This window comes from Hippoglossus hippoglossus, chromosome 7, assembly GCF_009819705.1.
Source record: "Hippoglossus hippoglossus isolate fHipHip1 chromosome 7, fHipHip1.pri, whole genome shotgun sequence".
Lineage (NCBI taxonomy): Eukaryota > Metazoa > Chordata > Actinopteri > Pleuronectiformes > Pleuronectidae > Hippoglossus > Hippoglossus hippoglossus.
Window position 1 is genome coordinate 9,084,702 of NC_047157.1, and position 18,881 is coordinate 9,103,582.

The 18,881-nt window shown below is 42.5% G+C and overlaps 2 protein-coding genes across 5 annotated transcripts in view; one reads left to right on the forward strand and one right to left on the reverse strand.

Moving 5' to 3' along the window:
• Window positions 1-2,253, forward strand: b3gnt7l (UDP-GlcNAc:betaGal beta-1,3-N-acetylglucosaminyltransferase 7, like). Its single transcript, XM_034591019.1, has one exon. It carries the CDS (start codon window positions 269-271, stop codon window positions 1,502-1,504), a length of 1,236 nt encoding a protein of 411 aa, XP_034446910.1. The 5' UTR covers window positions 1-268; the 3' UTR covers window positions 1,505-2,253.
• A 224-nt stretch (window positions 2,254-2,477) lies between these two features.
• cep104 (centrosomal protein 104) overlaps window positions 2,478-18,881 on the reverse strand; it is a 35,173-nt gene continuing 18,769 nt past the window's right edge. For all 4 annotated transcript variants that reach the window (XM_034590790.1, XM_034590791.1, XM_034590792.1 and 1 more), the window contains exons 14-22: window positions 15,188-15,388; window positions 13,523-13,618; window positions 13,224-13,311; window positions 12,224-12,296; window positions 11,912-12,020; window positions 11,651-11,789; window positions 10,298-10,365; window positions 7,008-7,095; window positions 2,478-4,545 (exon numbers count right to left, since the gene is read on the reverse strand). In XM_034590790.1, the coding sequence (XP_034446681.1) occupies window positions 4,415-4,545; window positions 7,008-7,095; window positions 10,298-10,365; window positions 11,651-11,789; window positions 11,912-12,020; window positions 12,224-12,296; window positions 13,224-13,311; window positions 13,523-13,618; window positions 15,188-15,388 (993 nt within the window). In that variant the 3' untranslated portion in view covers window positions 2,478-4,414. The remainder of the gene's footprint in view (window positions 4,546-7,007; window positions 7,096-10,297; window positions 10,366-11,650; window positions 11,790-11,911; window positions 12,021-12,223; window positions 12,297-13,223; window positions 13,312-13,522; window positions 13,619-15,187; window positions 15,389-18,881) is intronic.

The window sequence follows — 18,881 nt, forward strand, 5'->3', positions numbered from 1 at the left end:
CAGCTCACTTCAGTCACTCACTGAGAACCTGCCCGGGGACACGCACCAGGAGGAGAGGCGATGTGTTACTCCGCAGCGCGGGGACATGGGCAGCAGGGGCCCCGGGGCCACTCCAGTGTCAGCGCTCTCACGTAGCGGAGGACACACCTTGCGGTGTCCACCTGAGAAGGGGCAGCGGCGGTGGTGGACTCCCCTCGGACACGCTACTGTGAAACACTATGAAGGGTCCCGCTTGTGAAGGTCTCTGCGGGGCGCAGCGCTGACAGCCATGGATCACCTTTTCCGGAGGAAGCGACTCGGTCTGCTGAAGCCGCTGCTGAGCCTCTCTCTGGTCTTTGCGTCTTTTCTGATGATCCACAAGCTGAAGCTGGCGGAGAAGGACGGACTGGGGGTTAAACACTCAAGGGACGCAGACTGGTGCGGCTCCGGTTGCTTCTCATTCAAGAAGGGAGACGTGAAAAGTGCAGTGGGGAGCTCGGACGCCCCGGTGCTCCACAAGGAGCTGGACGCGCAGCGGGTTTTAAACGGAACTCCTGCGTCCTGGGACGCACAGGTTCTCAACTGCAGCGAGGACGCGTCCGTGAAGAAGGAGGACTGGTTCCGGCGCCTGGACCCGAGATTCCACCAGTTTGTGCTGCACAGACACTGCAGGTACTTCCCCATGCTCATCAACCACCCGGAGAAATGCGCGGACGGAGACGTGCACCTCCTCATGGTGGTCAAGTCCGTTATAGAGCAGCACGACCGGCGGGAGGCCGTGCGTAAAACCTGGGGCAAGGAGCAAACCATCGACGGGAAGAAAATCAAAACTTTGTTTCTTTTGGGGAGTCCGACGACCGGCAAGGACACCAAGAACCTCCAGAAACTGATCGAGTACGAGGACCGGATCTACGGGGACATCCTGCAGTGGGATTTCATGGACACCTTCTTCAACCTGACCCTGAAGGAGGTCAACTTCCTCAAATGGTTCGGCATCTACTGCTCCGGCGTCCAGTTCATATTCAAGGGGGATGACGATGTCTTCGTGAACACGCACAACCTGCTGGAGCTGATCGGCTTCAGGGTGGAGGAGCGCAAAGAGGCCGACCTGTTCGTCGGGGACACCATCTCCAAGGCGATCCCCATCCGGAACAGGCAGAGCAAGTACTACATCCCCAAAGAGCTGTACGATAAGCCGTACCCGCCTTATGTGGGCGGCGGGGGGTTCCTGATGTCCTCCGCGCTGGCCAGGAGGCTCTTCGTGGTCTCGGAGGCCCAGGAGTTGTACCCCATCGATGACGTGTTTTTGGGCATGTGCCTGCAGAAGCTCCGCTTGGCGCCGCAGATGCACCCGGGCTTCAGGACCTTCGGCATCACCCGGCGCAGGGTGAGCCCCATGAACAGCGAGCCTTGCTTTTACAAAAACCTCATAGTGGTGCACAAGCTGAGCGCGGAGGAGCTGCTGAAGATGTGGAGCGTGGTGCACACGGAGGACCTGGTGTGCGCGCAACGGACCTCCGTGTGACTGTCAGGTTAAATCAACGCAAGCATATAAAAGGACCAAAGCTGAACTGAATATGTACTTTATATGTTGCATCGTGTGGTCTTCACACATGATGATCCTTACACATTTCAATGAATGGAATTGGGCGGGTTGTCACCAGGCAAACAACTACATCTATATAAAATGAATCCAGTGGTTGTGCAGGGTGGATTTCCTCTCCACCACCCTATGTCTTGCTACTGGGATTTTTACATGTTGGGAAACCACTACAACACAGTGTCCAAACAGTACAGGAAGGCCTCTATAGGTTTCTGATTCTCTGTGCCATCTCGAAGTGGAGTCTCCTGGTTCCAGTGTCTTAAAGCTGACCTCCAGTGTCCTCCCAGAGGCATTGCCATGAAATAAAAGACCCGACTCAAGAGAAACACTTGTTTCAGTTTATTGTGATTTTTGTGACTTCAGGACGTCCAAGATGAACTGCTCGGACTCACAGCACGGTTCAAACCAGCTCATTCATAGCTGAGTGATTGTCTTTAGAGGGTATATTTGAAATTGTAAAAAAAAAAATCTAAATGATCTGAATTTAAGTTAATATATTGTTTTATTTCACCTGTTTTTTTTGGCAAGTGTTGATTAACTTGTGTTTGATTTTCAGAGACAGGCCAAAAGAAAACCCCAAAGAAACTGGTCTGTAAAACTGTGGATTTCTGTATGATAGTGTAAATAAAGCTGGATCTCTCTGTCAAATTTATAAATACAGAATGAATGGGTGTGTCATTGGTGGCCAACAGCTGGAGAACAACATATCACCAGGAAATGATTTCACTGCAGATGAGTGGATATTACTTCAACAAGTGTGTGTTTGTATATTCTTTGTGTATCATAGGGTGTTTCACCAGATTTCTAAGAGCTGACAGAGCTTCGTCTCGGGTCATTTTAACACTTTGGTAGAAATAGGGACAGAAACCTTCAGTCACGTGAAATCACATCTGCAGTGCAGCTTTGTGATGCTGTTTAAAAAAAACAAATACACTCACATTTGCAGAAAAATAGTCATTTAATGCCAGAATGTATTCATAAAACAATTAAATATCCACTGTTGCAACAGACTACAGAAGCATGTTAAAGCCAATATGATCGATTGTCAAATTAGAAACCAAATATATACTCCGTTATGTATCAGCTACATTGGAATAGTTTAGTTGTTTGTGTAGTAATACAACAGTTGATGCTATCACACACACATTTTCCATACTCGTATCATATATATAAAAATCTGACACCACTTCAAACCATTTTTAAAAGTCAGTTCAGAGACTCACAGACGTTTGTTATTTCTGCGCGAACTGTTATTGAACCACAGATATATTACAATCAACACTGTCACAGTCCTGTGTAGTACATCAGTAGTGAGAGAATAGCAATCATATAGTAACTTTCTTTCTTTTTAAATTGGAGATTGTGGTTGAAATCAGTTTAAAGCCATCGAAGCACTTGAAATTGTGCTGGTCAGCCATTGTCACATCCAGCAGAATACGTGCTGATCTAAATCTTACATTCATCTCCATCTTTTTTTTTTAATTCTAAAATTCTGTTAAGTTGAAAAGGTCTACTTTGTCTCTCACTAGAACAGTAAAGCACAGAAACCTGCCATCTACTCAGGATTGTCAGTACAGGCATTAAGAGGAAGAATAAATGAAGTCTTAATTTCAGCTGAAAAGAACGAATCGTCCCTTTGGGCAAAGTGCTGCTTTAGTCCTGAATGAAATGACTTGAAAAGAAAAATGTAAACAGATATCAGAGTGTGCAGCTGACGGTAAAGCTACCCCACGTCCACGATGGCTTTAGGACCGAAGCATTGTCTGCTAGAATGTCTCAGAGGAAAGAGTCCTGTGCTTGTAACTGAAGCTCGTTCCTCCTCTCCTCTCATTACTCCTTCAACAAGCAGAGGAGCGATTCCACGTATCAGACAGCGTCATCGTCTGTGGCTGAGATTCAGTGATTGATGACATCATCACTGAAGAATTGATTGATGCCACGCTGTCTATGGAAAGTTCCCAACTTAAAAGCTTGGGAACGTTTTCTTTAAATCCTTTGTTCCCTTTAGGCTGTTTTGACCACCATGCTCAGACACCACTATTGATGAAAAGTAACCTTTTTGACCATGTTGCAATAAAAAGTTCACATTCAAAGCAACATTAACCAGCTCGTACACAGCTGTAAATCGGAAAAACATGTTCGTTTACAAGCCCGTGAAAACAACTGTCTTGGGTGTCACTGTATTTAGCTTCGTCAAGACTGAGAGAGTAACCCTGATGATGTTACGCTGACGTCATGGAGATGATCTCAGCCGGGGCTCGGGGACAACGTGTTTATTAGCAGAAGCCTGTTCTGTGAGCTGAGGGTGTGGAGCTCGAAGGACGTGCGTATTTACCAAACAGACGGGGTATAACAAAGATATGGTGGCTCGCGCTGACGGTTCCCTCTCTGTTAAAACAGCAATGTCAGTGCATTTACGAGACACCGCAGACTTTAGACAAAAGAGTCCAGTCATCTCTTCTCTGTGTCGATTCTCTGTCACTGGTTAATACATGACAAGAATTTAAGAAGAGTTAATACGGTAAATCTACACACTGAATAAGTGAATACAATACCATGTTGTAATGCCAGTCTGTACATAAGCTGATAAGACAGATGTATTTCCTTTTCTGGTAGCTTTAAAAAGTCCTAGCATATTGATGGCTTCAAACAAAAGCCTGGCTTGGCCTTTAAAATCCTATTGCATATGTCAGTGAATACATCTGCAAGCCGTCCTATGCCTTTTCTAAAAGTGCTTTATTCAGGAGCATGGGAACAGGGACGCGTGGAAGTGGGGTGGAGTGACTCAAGTGATGCTGGGATGTCCCCAGAGGTGCTTTTGTGGAACCAGCTTCATCGCTTCCCTTGCGAATGTCCTCTGGCCAGAGGAGCCAGGGCTGGGATCCGACTGCCTCTGCCAATAGGTCTGCCTCTGGCCCCAACCGACAAGGCCTGCTTCAGCTTGGCTCCTCCGACAGCCCTGCCTGTACACGCACACGCACATGCACGCACACACACACACACACACACACACACACACACACACACACACACACACACACACACACACACACACACACACACACACACACACACACACACACACACACACACACACACACACACACACACAATGATACTCTTCCAGTAAACCATTACAAGAACATTGAAGAAACCCCTGTGTTCTGACACTATGTTAACCATCAAACAAAACAGCCTGCGTTATCTGTTATGTGACTATAAACATGAAGGTTTCATGACATCAGGAGATTTGTACTGTGAGGTCACTCAGTCTATCACAAGGTTTATTTAAACCTGCGGGTACAGTAAGATAATAAGTGTGTACTGTCAGCCTATGAGTACAATCAGAAAAACGTCAAAATCACAGACAGAACAGTAAACAGATCCAGAGGCTTTGATCAATACTCCATTTATATTCAAGTATGACTTTCTTTATTTGTATACGATTTTTGATTAGAATTTTTTTTATCGAATAATAATTAACTAATTTTCTCTTCTATAAGAAAATACGACACATGTAATGAATGTGGTTCCTTTTAATGCTGTCATCTATTAACTCTATTGATTGTGTGATGAGATGTGATCAGAGTGGATCATCACCTTTACCAAACTATTTCCTGGGGGAAATCCCGATAAGTAAACACATTCACTGCAGAGCCATTGTCCCTTTAGATACACACCAGACACACTCTGGTCCCCGTCCAGACAGAAATACAATTTTATCTCCACCTGCAACAAAGCCGTCTCACTGATCATCTTTCAGGCTCGTAGCCACATTTTGTCTGACAACAAAAGTCCTTTGTTGAGGTGCACAGACAAACTGTGGTGGGAGGATGACAAATTGGTGGTGAGTTCAAAACCAGCCATGAAAAGTAAGAGAAAGGTTGACTGAAAACGTGCCATTAAGGGTAAGTAGAAAGAGAAACTGGCCGTTGTGAAGACTGGTAAAATGCCACTAAATCAGAGTACCGAGAACTACAGCTGGGATCGTCATGTCGGCAGAATTAACCACTTTGAACCATGACTACAGTGAAAAATGTCAAAGCAAACTCACTCTCATTTATGTCACTGTGTGCACCTGCTCATCCCGACGAAACTTAAGGACTTACGTGTCCACGGTTATTGAGTTTTAAGGACTTAATGACTCAGTCAACCTTAATCCAACCTTCCTGGATCCGTAACAGTGGAAATGTTGCAAGTGGACCATTTGAGTACCAAAGATTTAGTAATAATTTGTTGGCATTAGCATTTAAGCGAAGCTCTCAATAGATGATGGGAGATTTTGATAGTTTGATTGTTTCTGTTTAACTGTCCTCGTCTGTGATGTTGTCACACAAAATTCCCTCATTATCTACTCACCACTATGCAGATGGAGGGGTGGGTGGAGTGTTTGAATCCACAAAAGACTTCTGGAGATTCAGGGGTGAACAGTGTTGCATTCCATACAGCTCCTGTGCTGTCATCCAAGTGTCCATAAGCCGTAAGTATGGAGGCATTTAATGTTTGGTTTTTACGTTTGAAGAAGTGGTCACAAGTTACTTCAGTTGTATTGGATTTGGCTGCAACGCTGTTTACCCCAGAGACTCCAAAATTGTTTTGTGGACTCAAACATCTCACCCACCCCTCCATGGGCATAGTGGTGAGTAGATAATGAGTGATAATGAGTATCCCTTTAAGATTTCAGCCTTGCACGATTTAGCGCCACCTGTAGTGCCTGGTGGTAACAACAGGTGTGCTTTAATAACATAAGGTCCAGATTTGGCTCAAAACGACACTGTTGTATCTGTTTAGACAATCAGACAATCACACTAACAGTCACAATGACATTCATCACGCCATGCCTTCATATCTAAGATGACTGAAGTGCCCATGGAACAGCCTTTGTCTCCTGCTACCACGTGTGTGTATGCAGAGTTTTCTGTGCACTTGAGCAGAAGGATTCAAATTTAAAGGCAAGATTCTTGCAGTAGCAATGAAAACTGCTTTATACAGAGGCAATTACATAACGTGAATACACTGTTGCTAAAAACAGTCAATCGTGTCATATAATGAAAATCGTAGAATTATGACTTATCCGTTGTCAGTATTGGTCTCAGAGTGTGATAATGTTGAAGACCAACAGTCACTGTAATATGTTCTTGAGATATGTTTTGACTGTAGAATATTTCTGTTATTAACATTCTGCATACAGCCACTACCATGACTGTGAAATATCACTAAAAAGGGATACACACACGCCCACTACATCAGCCTCCAAATTACATCTGGCACCATTATTGCACAACTCCTCCTGTGCTGTGAGGCAGGAAGCCATAGTGGAAAAGCAGCAAAATAAAATTTCACCAACAAGCATAGGCACTTTCTATAGCTCTCACACTCGGCGTTGGGGATGTAGGTGTGAGAGGAGGGCGTATGAATGCTTTACCTTGTGCTGGCTGGGTTCTCTGGGACACCGCAGTCCTGCGTGAGTTTTGTTTACAGCCCTCCCTGCCCATGAGGTGAGCCTTCCAGGCCTGGAACGGGGACAAAAGTAGCTCAGTGAGTCCGCTCCTCATGCCGGTACCCTCTCGACTGGGACGACCACGGGTGACTGTAGGCCCAGTCAATGCCCGAATGGCCGCCCTCCCTCCCACTAACACTGCCGTCTTTCATTGGGTCTGCGCTCTGGAGCTCTGGCAGCGAGTGTGACTTTTCCGTTAGTTTCTTCTTCTTCGCCAAATTTTTAAGGATGTGTGAGGTGACAGACTGCATGTTGTGATTCAGTTTCTGAATGAGAGCGCAGATGAGTTATAACTCACAGTAAATCTTGATATAATATCTTAATCTCTTATACGTACATTAACACATCAGTGGTAAGTGGCTGAACAGCAAACCACTCAAAACTGGAATGCAACATGGTCAAACTTTCATGTTTAATTATCAATGATTTATTTTTCTAGGATTAGCACAGTGGCAGTGTCTCACAAGAAACAGATAATTATTTTAAGGCTTAAGTCTCAGAGATTCTAGATTCAGTCTTGTGTAAGTCAGGTGCACCTTTCCTTTTACTGCTGTACGTCGAAATAGCTGCTGGCAAAGAGGCTGATTTAACACTCAATCAATGCAGTGCGGCTTTAGCATTTTCAATGACGTACATCTGACCACAGCCAATCAGTGATTTGTATAAAATGGCAAAAGCAAAGAAGATATTTTATTAAATGTAGCCCACTACTTCTTGTAGTCCTTGTAGTTTTTTACCCCCCAAGAAGTCTGCTGTAACCACTTGAATTAACACAAAATACTTCTTCCTCTCATTCTTCTCATGAACTCTATGCAAGTCAAACATATATGCCAGGTTCACACTATGCGATTCAGTCGCAAGTCGTAATGTGTGAACTTAAGAGGCTCACCTACTGCCAATAGATTTCTCACAAGCTAAATATATAGACAAATCAGAACTACAGCCAATCAGAGCTCAGGACGGGCTGACCGGGTTTCTCCTAGTGAAAGATTGTGTAGTGTGTGGCCCCCTGTCTCCAGTCAGTCGTGTTGTATTAAGTCACAATCACTGCCAGACTCCCGTTCACAAGACAAGAAGTCGTGTCGAGTGAACTGCAGAGCGATCAGCCGACTTTGAAAGACGCTTTAGTGTTTGGTGTGTGTGGGCAAGATTTTCAAAAAGGACCTTTGTTTTTATGAGAGAACGACTGTTACTTTGTGATTACTATTTTTGTTCTATTACGTTGCTCACAAATCAGACAACAGGACTGACATCATCAAACTTTACCAGCACACTTACTTACACCCTCAAAATCAGAGGCAACACACAGCCTATCAAGCAACAATAAAGTTCCAATCCGAGGTACCAGTGGGAAGAGAGGCTCCTCTAAAGACGAGTTGCATGATTCATTAGACTCGGCAATGACAGAGACAGAGGAAAAGACAAATGAGAGGAGACACGGTTGTTACATCTTTTAGCGGTGCAGTCCACATTCATTTTACGTTTCTCCGTCACACAAAAGTGGACAGACACCAAGCATTAGGGACGGATGAGCGGCCTCAGGAGAGCTGAAATATGAGCATGGTTAAAGTATGCAAGATAAGAGTAAACTATTGTCTCTGTGTAATATAAAACATAAAGCTTATAGTCACTGAAAGCTCATATTTTGGAGTTACCCACTTCGATGGCATTTCCTCATTCATCTGTTCTACCTGTTGAATAATAAAAATGACGTTATCTGCAACTTCTTCCTGTTGAAGGTCTGAGGAGAACTGCTACTACTGCTGGAAAACAATTTGTCCAGTGTTTATAATTTGTGTCAAAAGAATATCGTTTCATCAATAAATAGCTAATCAGAATATTATTATCTTTACTTCTCAGTTTAAACTAATAGAGCGTAACAGCGACCGCCCACTTTTAGAACGGCTCTGGTTCCGGAAATAAAATTCAAATACATTTTCTCCACTGACGTTTTAGAAAATCCGTATAAAAAGATTTTTAACATGGAACCAGGCCGACCAACTACGAGAGGAATCATGAACATAAAACATTTGATTCGGAGCAAAAGATATATAGGAAAAAAGGCAAAGGTACAGGACTGGGTACATAATGATTTTAAGAGTGAAGGAACTACGTATCCCAGAAAACATTGCAAATTATCCCTTTCCATACAACTTCCAGAGCGCATCTTCTCGAATCTAAACTTTTAGTTCATATAGTGTTGCAATATATTGGAGTTAGTAGTTAGTAATATTTGTGTATATAGCGTTTCATATAGTGTTTATAAGTCTACATTGGATGGTTACAACATTATGACTGATAATCAAAATCTCTATTCAGTAAATGAATAGGATTTTTTACTTCCGGAACCACGCTGTTGAGCGCTATAGGAATGTGAAGAATGTGATGGCATTTACTTGATCTCAGCCAGTAAGAACAAAGGCTTCTCCTTCCTTTGAAGTCTTTAAAAGGCCAACAATGGTGGTGTTTTACCTCAACACCTGTTTGGTGCTCAGGCCTCATATTAGAGGATTTCTAGTTTCTGTGTTGATATAAAAGAGGGAAAATAGAAAAGCACACTGAGTGAAAACATTTATCGAACTTCACCTTTACCACATTCAGATTCTTTTTCTCTTTCTCATTAATTTGACTTATTAATAATCTGGGAAGCAACTAAATAAATCTTTGTTTATTGTCCTTTTTTGTTACCTCCGCCAAGGAGATTATGTTGTCTGTGTTCGTTGGCTTGTTTGATAGTTAGCAGGATTACACAAAAACTACCCAATCAATTTGAAATAATGTGGAGGGGTAGGGCATGACCCAAGGAAAAACACACACAATTGTGGTGTGGATCTGGATCAGGCGGCGGATTTGCAAATTGTGTTTAACTTTCTTTAACATTGTGAGATATTAGACATTTTTCCTCACTTTCCTTGATTTCTCGGACAATAATTCATAAGATCTTGATGAAAAAAACTGCATTTTTAGGAGACTATTACTGTACTTATGAGTAAAAACCTGGATATAGTGAATTGTGATATAGTGACTGTTGGGCCTTGGTGGAGGTATGCACTCTCATTCTAGTTGCTTATGTCGCAGTAATCGGTTTAGGGTTAAAGTGAGGGAACACTAATTTTCCTAAATCCAGCCATAGCTACACAGCAGTAACTGAGATGATGGTGACAGAACTGGTACAGCTGGATCTCCTACATGGATACGTATCTTATATGTCTTACCTCCTCCCCAGGCATGAAGTTGTTGTGGCACAAAGGACAGTGGTTGGAGCCTTTACCGGAGATGGGAGCTGAAACAGAAACACAACACCTTTAAGCAGCCCATTATACAATTACAGCAAAAGACCCCTTAACACTCTAAAGAAAATGATGAAATTACACCACTGAAGGAGTTTAAAATGCAATATACCTTGGAGGAATGGGAGAATGGTAAACTATCTATCTCAACTTACAGTTCACATTTCTAAATACTAATTATCAAACTCATCAAGAGAGCCGAGACAGACTTGAAGTTTTGGCAACACAAAAGTCCACGGCAGCTGTCAATTATTTATGGGAACATATGGCTGATGTAGTGTAAACCTTGTATTGTCTGGCTTTTTATTGTAAAATCATTCAAAGAAGCTGGTTCTCATAACACATAGCACTGATTAAGTGAGCTTTGCCCTCAGGTTAGTGGGTACATCAACATTAAATGGCCATTCCTCTTGTAAAAACAAACAGCAGATGCTCTAAGAGAAGCTGGCCTCACCTTTCAGACACTAAATAGTGGTAACAGGGTTTGGTATTTTGCCCAGACTCTGCTGAAACCAAAACCTTGGAAAAGTACTTGAGTGAATGAAGAGCATATCTTCTGGTGTTTCATCATGTTTTTTTAGGGGCTTTCTTTGGGGCCACAAATATATAACTGTATTTATATTTGAAGCATATTCACATTTACATAGTTCAGTGTCGCTGCGTTTCAGAAATTTAAGAATAGATACAAAATAAAGATTTTAGACACTTTTGGGAGCTTTCTTAAAAACAGCAAATAACCTTTTTGTTGAACTAAATGTAATTCAATTTTTTTTTACTTATTCAGCCACCAAACACACACTGATGCTCTTTCTCCAATGGAAATCAGATATCGGCCTTTTTCACATCAGACATTTTGATATGTCACAGTAGGAAAAGCACAGGTGTAAATAATAAAAATAATAAATTCCATTTAGCTGCTTCAGTTATCGGGGCCATGAAATCTGAATTGTGGCTCAATGTCACATGGACATGTTTTACTGGGACACTTGACCTGAACAAGTGCGTCCTTAAAACATTGTTAAGAATCATAGTGTTTTCATTAATTTAGAATGAGCCCTTTATATCTTCGTCAAGGACCGGTGCTCTTCCACGGAGGCAGCCATGTTGCACTGCCACGTTTCTACAGTAGCCCAGAACAGACAAACCAAACAGTGGCTCTAGAGTTTACCCTTTGTGTTATTATGTTACCTGAAGGCCACCATAGGGACTTCATACTCACGTGGATAGGGACAGGTCCCACTTAATCCTACCCACTGGTAAAACAATGAGAGAACTCACGGTTGCAGGAAGGACCCTGGACGTGGAGAGTTAGATCTTCCGAAGCCACGGCCTCTGAGCAGCTCGGACATTGGCCGAACTTGGAATTGCTTTCACATTCACCCAGTAGATGCTCTGTGAGGCTGGCTATCTCCACTACCTGTGAACACACAGCAGAAATACACACAATGTCTTCATGCTGTATTACTGAGGTGGTGGTTAAACAGATTTTGTTCAAGAGCATTACGAGAAGTGATAAACCTTCTGTGAATGTGAGTCTACCTGTCTGCATTCACTGCAGCGTCGCAGCATAGGACAGTGTTTCCAGTAATGGAGGTCCAATCCATCTTCTGTGAATGACTCGTCCTTTTTACCACAGAATATACACAAGCTGAAACAGAGCATATAAATGCTATCACATCGGATCAGATCAGATCTCAATCAAGTTAACACTGGAGAACGAGCAGACAATGAGAAGACTACACAGTAAACACTCAAATTTGACTGGGTTAATATGCTAAAGCCCAGAGAATCACATTGATTTCACATCACATGTTCTTTTTTTAAGTCTCCATTGAGTTATGTGTTACTTACTTGTCCAGACAGTTGCTAGATTGTTGGACTTCTGCTCGGTCTGTTATCTTGTTGTGTGGCACTTTGCCGCCAGCTGGAAATGAAAAAGACAGAATATGTCACTTGTCAAGACATTTGGTTTCCTACATTTAAAGGACCTGACGAAGATCCCACTTGGGATGGAAACGTTGTTTGAATACAATTCTGTGTGGGACGGAGTGGCATAAGTGTGCAGGCTCTTTTTGTTTTGAATCGCCTCAGACCGGATTGCACCTTGTAATGTGGAATTAGATTTTTTCTTCCCTCTCTCCTTACATTTCAAGTACCAGCAAAATATACAGAAATTATACAAACTTTACAGAATAAAAAAAAAACATTTAAATATGGATCAGACTTATAGTACTTGACTTGTAAACAGGTCATTCCCTTATGTCAAGCTTTGAAGATGTTAGGGCAAAGGTAATAATACATCACTTAGACTAAACTACACACTAAATGAAAACATTGTAGTAGGATGTAATCAAAATTACAGTTGTAATCCACAAGCTGTAATGATATTTTTTCTGTTTCACGGGTACAGCACTGTAATTCCAACAGGTTCATGGTAGAAATGAGCAGTTCCCTTAGTGCCATGCCTCAGGTATTATTAAATTGTCTTGCAATGGATGTTTTGTTTCAAATGTCTATATTACACATATATTGCAGTTGATTACAGACAGTGAAACAAATATGCAAAAGTGCAAATGTTTCAGTCCATGTTGGACTTTCCTCAGTGCAGAATGAGGCTTGGTGCACGTGTAAGAGGAGCCTATACACTGTATATGGTGAACCAGTATATTCATGGCTCATTCTGTACTGAGGAAATTCAGCATTTAAAGGCTTACGTGCTCGTATCATATTGCTCTTTTGTACCAGTATCACTTGGTGCTTTCACACAATCCAGATCAGACCTAGTGGTGTACAGTATATAAATATGTTATTGCTTCCGTCTACTTATTTTACTTATTTTAAATGTACATACTTGCTTTGGCAGCTTTTTGGGACTCTTTCTCAACTCTAGGGGTTTCCTTCTTGGCCATTTGTCCCTTGGTGCCCTCCTTGCCTCTCTCCTTCACAAGCAGACAGAGACGTTATGAGAGCAAAGCAAAGATGCTGTCACAAAAATAAAACTCTAATAAACTATGCACAGTGAATTCAGACAAAGACGTTTTTGAGAAATGGTGGAACTCCCAAGACTCAATTCCGTGTGGAGCCATTAATACAAATTAGCAGCCATTACGAGAGGTGATGTCATCGCAGTCTAAAGGCAACTCCACCTACTGTGATCTCTTTCAAGGCAGCCAGCTGCTCCTGAAGCGAGTGGATCTCCTCCTTCTCCTTTTGCCCCTCCTGCTGACCACCTCCCTTCTTCAACGTCTGGGGGGAAAAGTGACACACCATCAGCCGCTTAGTCAGAATCATTTTACCATGACTATGTGTCTCCTGTCACTCTCTTGTAACCATTTCGGCGCACATCACACCAGCTTTCATTTCATTGTTGTCATTATACTTTGAAAGCTGCACAGCGTAAAGCTCTCGGAGCCGCAGTGATGTGGTGTTGCTGGGTTGGCAACAACTGTCACTACGTCATGGGAAGACAAGGTCTCTTATAAAGGCAATGAGAAATTAAGCTCAGTCACATGGAAAACAATATTGCACTATGCCAGCTTTGGACCACAGGCTGTCCTCCTTACTGGTTGCATTGTGATGACACTAGTACACAGCAACAAATCCATCCATTAACTATAAACCACTTATCCGTTGAGGTTAGTGGGGGAGCTGGAGCCAATCCCAGCCGAAATTGGGTGAGAAGCGAGGTACACGTCAGCTAAATGTAATGTAATGTAAATGTAACACCCTGGACAGGTCATCAGCCTATCACAAGGCCGACATACAGAGAGCAACAACCATCCACTCTCACATAACCTAACCCAAGAGACACAGGGGAATATGCAAACTGGGATTCGAACCAAGAAAATGTGAAAAATTGCAGTTTGTATCATACCTATACAATCAAATACAAAATAGATATTTTTGATAATGACCTCACCTTGAATAAGCAGGTTATATAAATAAGAAACACAGTTATTCTAGTCGTGTTTTTTTGCAGTTCAGGAAGATTGGCATGTTTTTGTCCAGAGAGATTGTCATTCATGCTTTCATTTAATTTCTCGTTTGGATTACTGCAATTCTCTCATCACCTGCCAGAGCAAACAGAGTCTACATAAATTACAGCTCGTCCAAAACGCAGCAGCCAGACTCCTCACCCAAAATCTGCTTAAAGAAAGCACATTACTCCCATTTCAGCTTCACTTCATTGTCCTCAGCGAAGGCCCTGCTCACCATTCCACAGTCGCAGCTCGTGACCGGGCCTTGTTTTGTTTGTTTTACTTTTTAATTTTTAACTAAAGCACCTTGTAACTGTGTTTTAAAAGGTGCTATATGAATAAAGTTTATTATTGATACATCACAGGTACGGTACATTTGTTTAACCGTATAAGTAAAAGACAGACAAGACTGCCTACGAGGGCTTTGGCAAAGGAGGCTGCAGAGAGAATTAGCTGGTTGTGTAACATGAAACTCCACCTCCTCTCAGTTATGACAGTTAAAAACCCAAAAGACATGATGTCATATACTCTCCTCCTAAAAGCTGAACTCTTTTCGGCAAGACAGTGATCCCATCTGTCTTGTCTAACAGTTTCTCTGTCCACCTACCACCTGCTCCCATTTGAATACAAAAATCAACACTGCCCTCGGCCCAGCAGTTTGATATAAAACGTTTTAAAAAATTAATTGTAGACACTCATATACATGTCAGAAATGTTACATTTTGTTAGATAGAAATGAGGGATTTTTGTTATGTATAATATCCCCCCTTTAAGTGAGGTGGATGTCGAGTATCAATAAAAGCTTAATTTGCAGTCGAGGAAAAAAATGTAAACTTGCCTGAGTCTCTACCAGCTTTCCGTCAATTTTGGCAAACCCATCAAAGAGTGTTTTGTAGAGGAAGCTGTTGCGTTCAGGATCATCGCTGCGTGGAAGGTAGCTGAGAATGGCACTTCTGTGCTGCTGGTACATGGATAAGACGATGCGCTGCGCCGCTTCTCGAACCGGCGGTGAAGTGTGCTTCAACGACACTGCACAGAACTGAAAGAGGAGAACAGGTTTGAAGCCAGAATTAACTGCAATTCAATGCAATTTCACCTCCGGTCTGAGCTATTAAACACAGACACAAGATTCAAGCAAAAACAAAAGAAGGAAAAACTTTCAGAACATAACATACTTTGCACTTTATGATAAGATAAGATTAGAGGAACTTTATTGATCCCTTGCAGAGGAAATTGACTCGTTACAGCAGCAGCCAGAATGCGATAGAAAATGGAACATATGATATAGGCAATAAAATAGAAGAAAAAAAATAAAAATAAAAAGAGAACGTAAGCACCTGTGAGCATTCAATGGAGAGTGTTTTCAAATTGTATTTGGTTAATTTCTGTCTAAATCTCGGCCAAACGAGAGTGACTGTGGGTCCTTAAACTTTTGGCAAACGCGGGATCTGAGGCTTCTCTTGATTTACATTTCTTTTTTTAATCTAATGTGATTGGTCGACGCTGTCTCAGGTACATCCGCCGTCACTGAGTTGCTTCCGCTGCCAGCTGACCAGCAAACATATGGCGACTTCAATGGCAACAATCACTTTCAACGGCAAATCCGGTAATTTCTTTCCAAAAACACCCTTTCACAAGAAAAAAAGAGGATAAAGGAGCTCGGTCCGCCCCGACCCGAATTACAGATTCAGCAGCAAGTGATCCAGGAGGAGCTTTCACCCGGGGGCTTCTCCTGCTCTTGTTATGAGAAACAGAGTTGGCTAACTGGATGTGGTGGAAGTAATGCCTTTTTATTGCTTCCCCTGTTTGCTGTTTCAAAGTGTCGACACAGAGGTACTGTGCACAACGACGGGGGTGTGAGAACTAAAACATCTCTCTCTAAAAAATGCGAAATGCATGAAAGTTGCCTCAGTTATTTAGACCCCCCCAATATATTATATCACCAGCCACCATTGTATATGTGCATATATAGACTGTTATAAGAATGTAGTCAGGTATGGTATATAATACAAATATGAGTATAAGAATGGTATGTGTTACTGTCGTTTACTAAATAGCAATATATTTACCTGTATCTATGATTAGTTTTCTACAGTTTTCTTCTTTTACTGTTTCAGGCAACTTGTTGGACGACTATTACCTAATTTAATCATCTTTTTGTGTTTACAGATGTTTTAATGGGATTCTTACCCTTGTGTACAGCAGTTTAAATTGTCTTACAAGGCTGTCATATAAATAAACAGGCCTAGAATACTGGGGACACAAGAATATTTTCAGTGCATGCTCTTTAACAGACCAGTCAAAGTTTAATGAAGTAATATTTGTGATATCTCCAGTCTGGTTCCACATGCCAAACAGCTGAGGAAGTCCTTAAGGGGAAGTGCACATCAGGATGTAAAAAGAGCCCATTATACCTTATAATCTCTGTGAAGACAGTCACAACACAATGGGAATCTTGCCAGTGGGAGGCATTGACATCCAGAGGTAAACTGCGCACAAAGGCAACCCATCCCTCACTTTACAGTCGCAGAGACAGCTTTCTATTATTCTCTATTCTTTGCTGAGCACTTTTCGTTTTAATTACAAGAAATTCAATCGTCCCCCTTTGTTTTGCTCTGGGTCCCCGCCTCAGAGCAGATCACCCAGGTAACAGCGGAGGAAAAAGGAGAAATGCTCAAGCCGTAGCAGGGCTAACACTATAGAGCAGTACTCACATGAGCTAAAAGGGTAGACACTTACACTGGTAGTGCTTTTAGCTGTGGATTTAAGGGTTTAGTCATTTACAAGATTCTTGAATGTATTTAATTGATATAGGATGATATATAACAAAAAATGCACACATTTTCCTGAATGTTTAACTTTAACCTTCAATGACACATCCTGACACACACATTGTAAACTGTCTGATTGAACGTTGCCTGGCTACAACATGTTCCTGCTTTATCTTTGAGAGATACCTTATAAACCAGCATGCAGATCAGATTTGGTTTGGTAGTTTGCAGGACAGTTTAAGTTCAGGCACTTTGTATTGCCTTCATCCGCCGTCACACCGTGGACAAATATCCCCAAGGTTGTAAAAACGTTTTAGATCCTTGATCTTTCTCGCTCGATTGGCTGATAAAGCCTGAGTGATGTGCAAAGAGTATGAAGGTAACAAGGAATATAATCTGCTGTAAACTGGAACCAAATCTGATCTGATCCCAGTGGCTTATACCAGGTACCTCTGCCCTCAATTCTTCAGGTCATGGGTTTCACAATTTGCTGGAATCATTTAGTTTTTTAATGCTGCTCCATGTTGGCATGACTGTATCACATAATTTCTGCAAAGTTACCACAATGATTTGTTAGTATTAAGGCTCCCAAAGTGCCAGGAAAACATTTCCCCCACACCTTTACACCACCACCATTACCACCAGCATGGACTGTTGACACAAAGCAGGCTGGGTCCACGGTTTTATGCTGATGATGCCAAATTCTGACCCTAAAATCTGCAACCTATGCAGAAATCGAGACTCAGGCTGTTATTCCAGTCTTCAGGTGTTCAGTGTTGTTGAGCCCGTGTCCACTACAGCCTCAGGTTCCTGTTATTTGCCAACAGGAGTGGAACATTACGTGGTCCTCTACTGTTGTAGCCGATCGGCCTCACCGCAGTTACCGCAGCCAGTCTGGCCATGCTCCTCTGACCTCTCTCATCAACAAGGCATTTCTGTCCACAGAACTGCTGCTCACTGGAGGTTTTATTTTTTATGATGGCACCATTCTCTAGAAACTGTTGTGCATTAGAATCCCAGGAGATCAACAATTTCACAAACTCCGTCTGATATCAAAAATCACACAACTTGTAAATTCAGATATTACATTTTTCCCCCATTCTGATATTTGGTGTGAGATGCTTATATGCATTATTGTTAAGTATATGGTTAAATGCATGAATAAGCAGGTGTGCCGGTGTTCCTAATAAAGTGGTCAGGGAGTATATTTCACAAGGAGCTGAGTTTACTTTAAACCCGGTGTTTCTTACATGTTTCTCATCAAACCGGTTTAAGTAATAGTCAGGACAGTGGAGAAGGCGAGCTGCTGAATAGAATGCAGGCCTCCTGTCACATCTCCATCTAGACTCTATGTTTCCCAAGCAAACATGGGAGGGAGCCAACACAAAAGAGGGGGTGGGCGCAGAGCAAGCACACACAAACAGAACTCCCAGTGCCACCTGTGGGGCTTTGGCTTCAGAAGGTAGAGAAACCCAGAGGACAAACCTAACAATTTGCTCTCAATGACAAAAGCCACGCAGAGTGAGGAGGAGGGCTGATTGGAGGGGGATGGGCGGAGGGCCGGTTGTAAAGCCGAGCTGGAGGCGGAGGGCTGCTTGTTGTCCTGCCCAGCATGTCAACAGTTGGATAGTTTGCATGTAAATATTAGATCACTGCTGGGAACCAGAGGACGAGGGCAATGGACATAGACTGGATGCCAATGGTGACAACATTGACTCAGCTGACTCGAGCTGATTCTGACAGCCTGTTTGGTCACAGTGT

Bases quoted from the DNA above. Each gene is read 5' to 3' on its own strand.
- b3gnt7l (XM_034591019.1), top strand. From the start codon at position 269: ATGGATCACCTTTTCCGGAGGAAGCGACTCGGTCTGCTGAAGCCGCTG.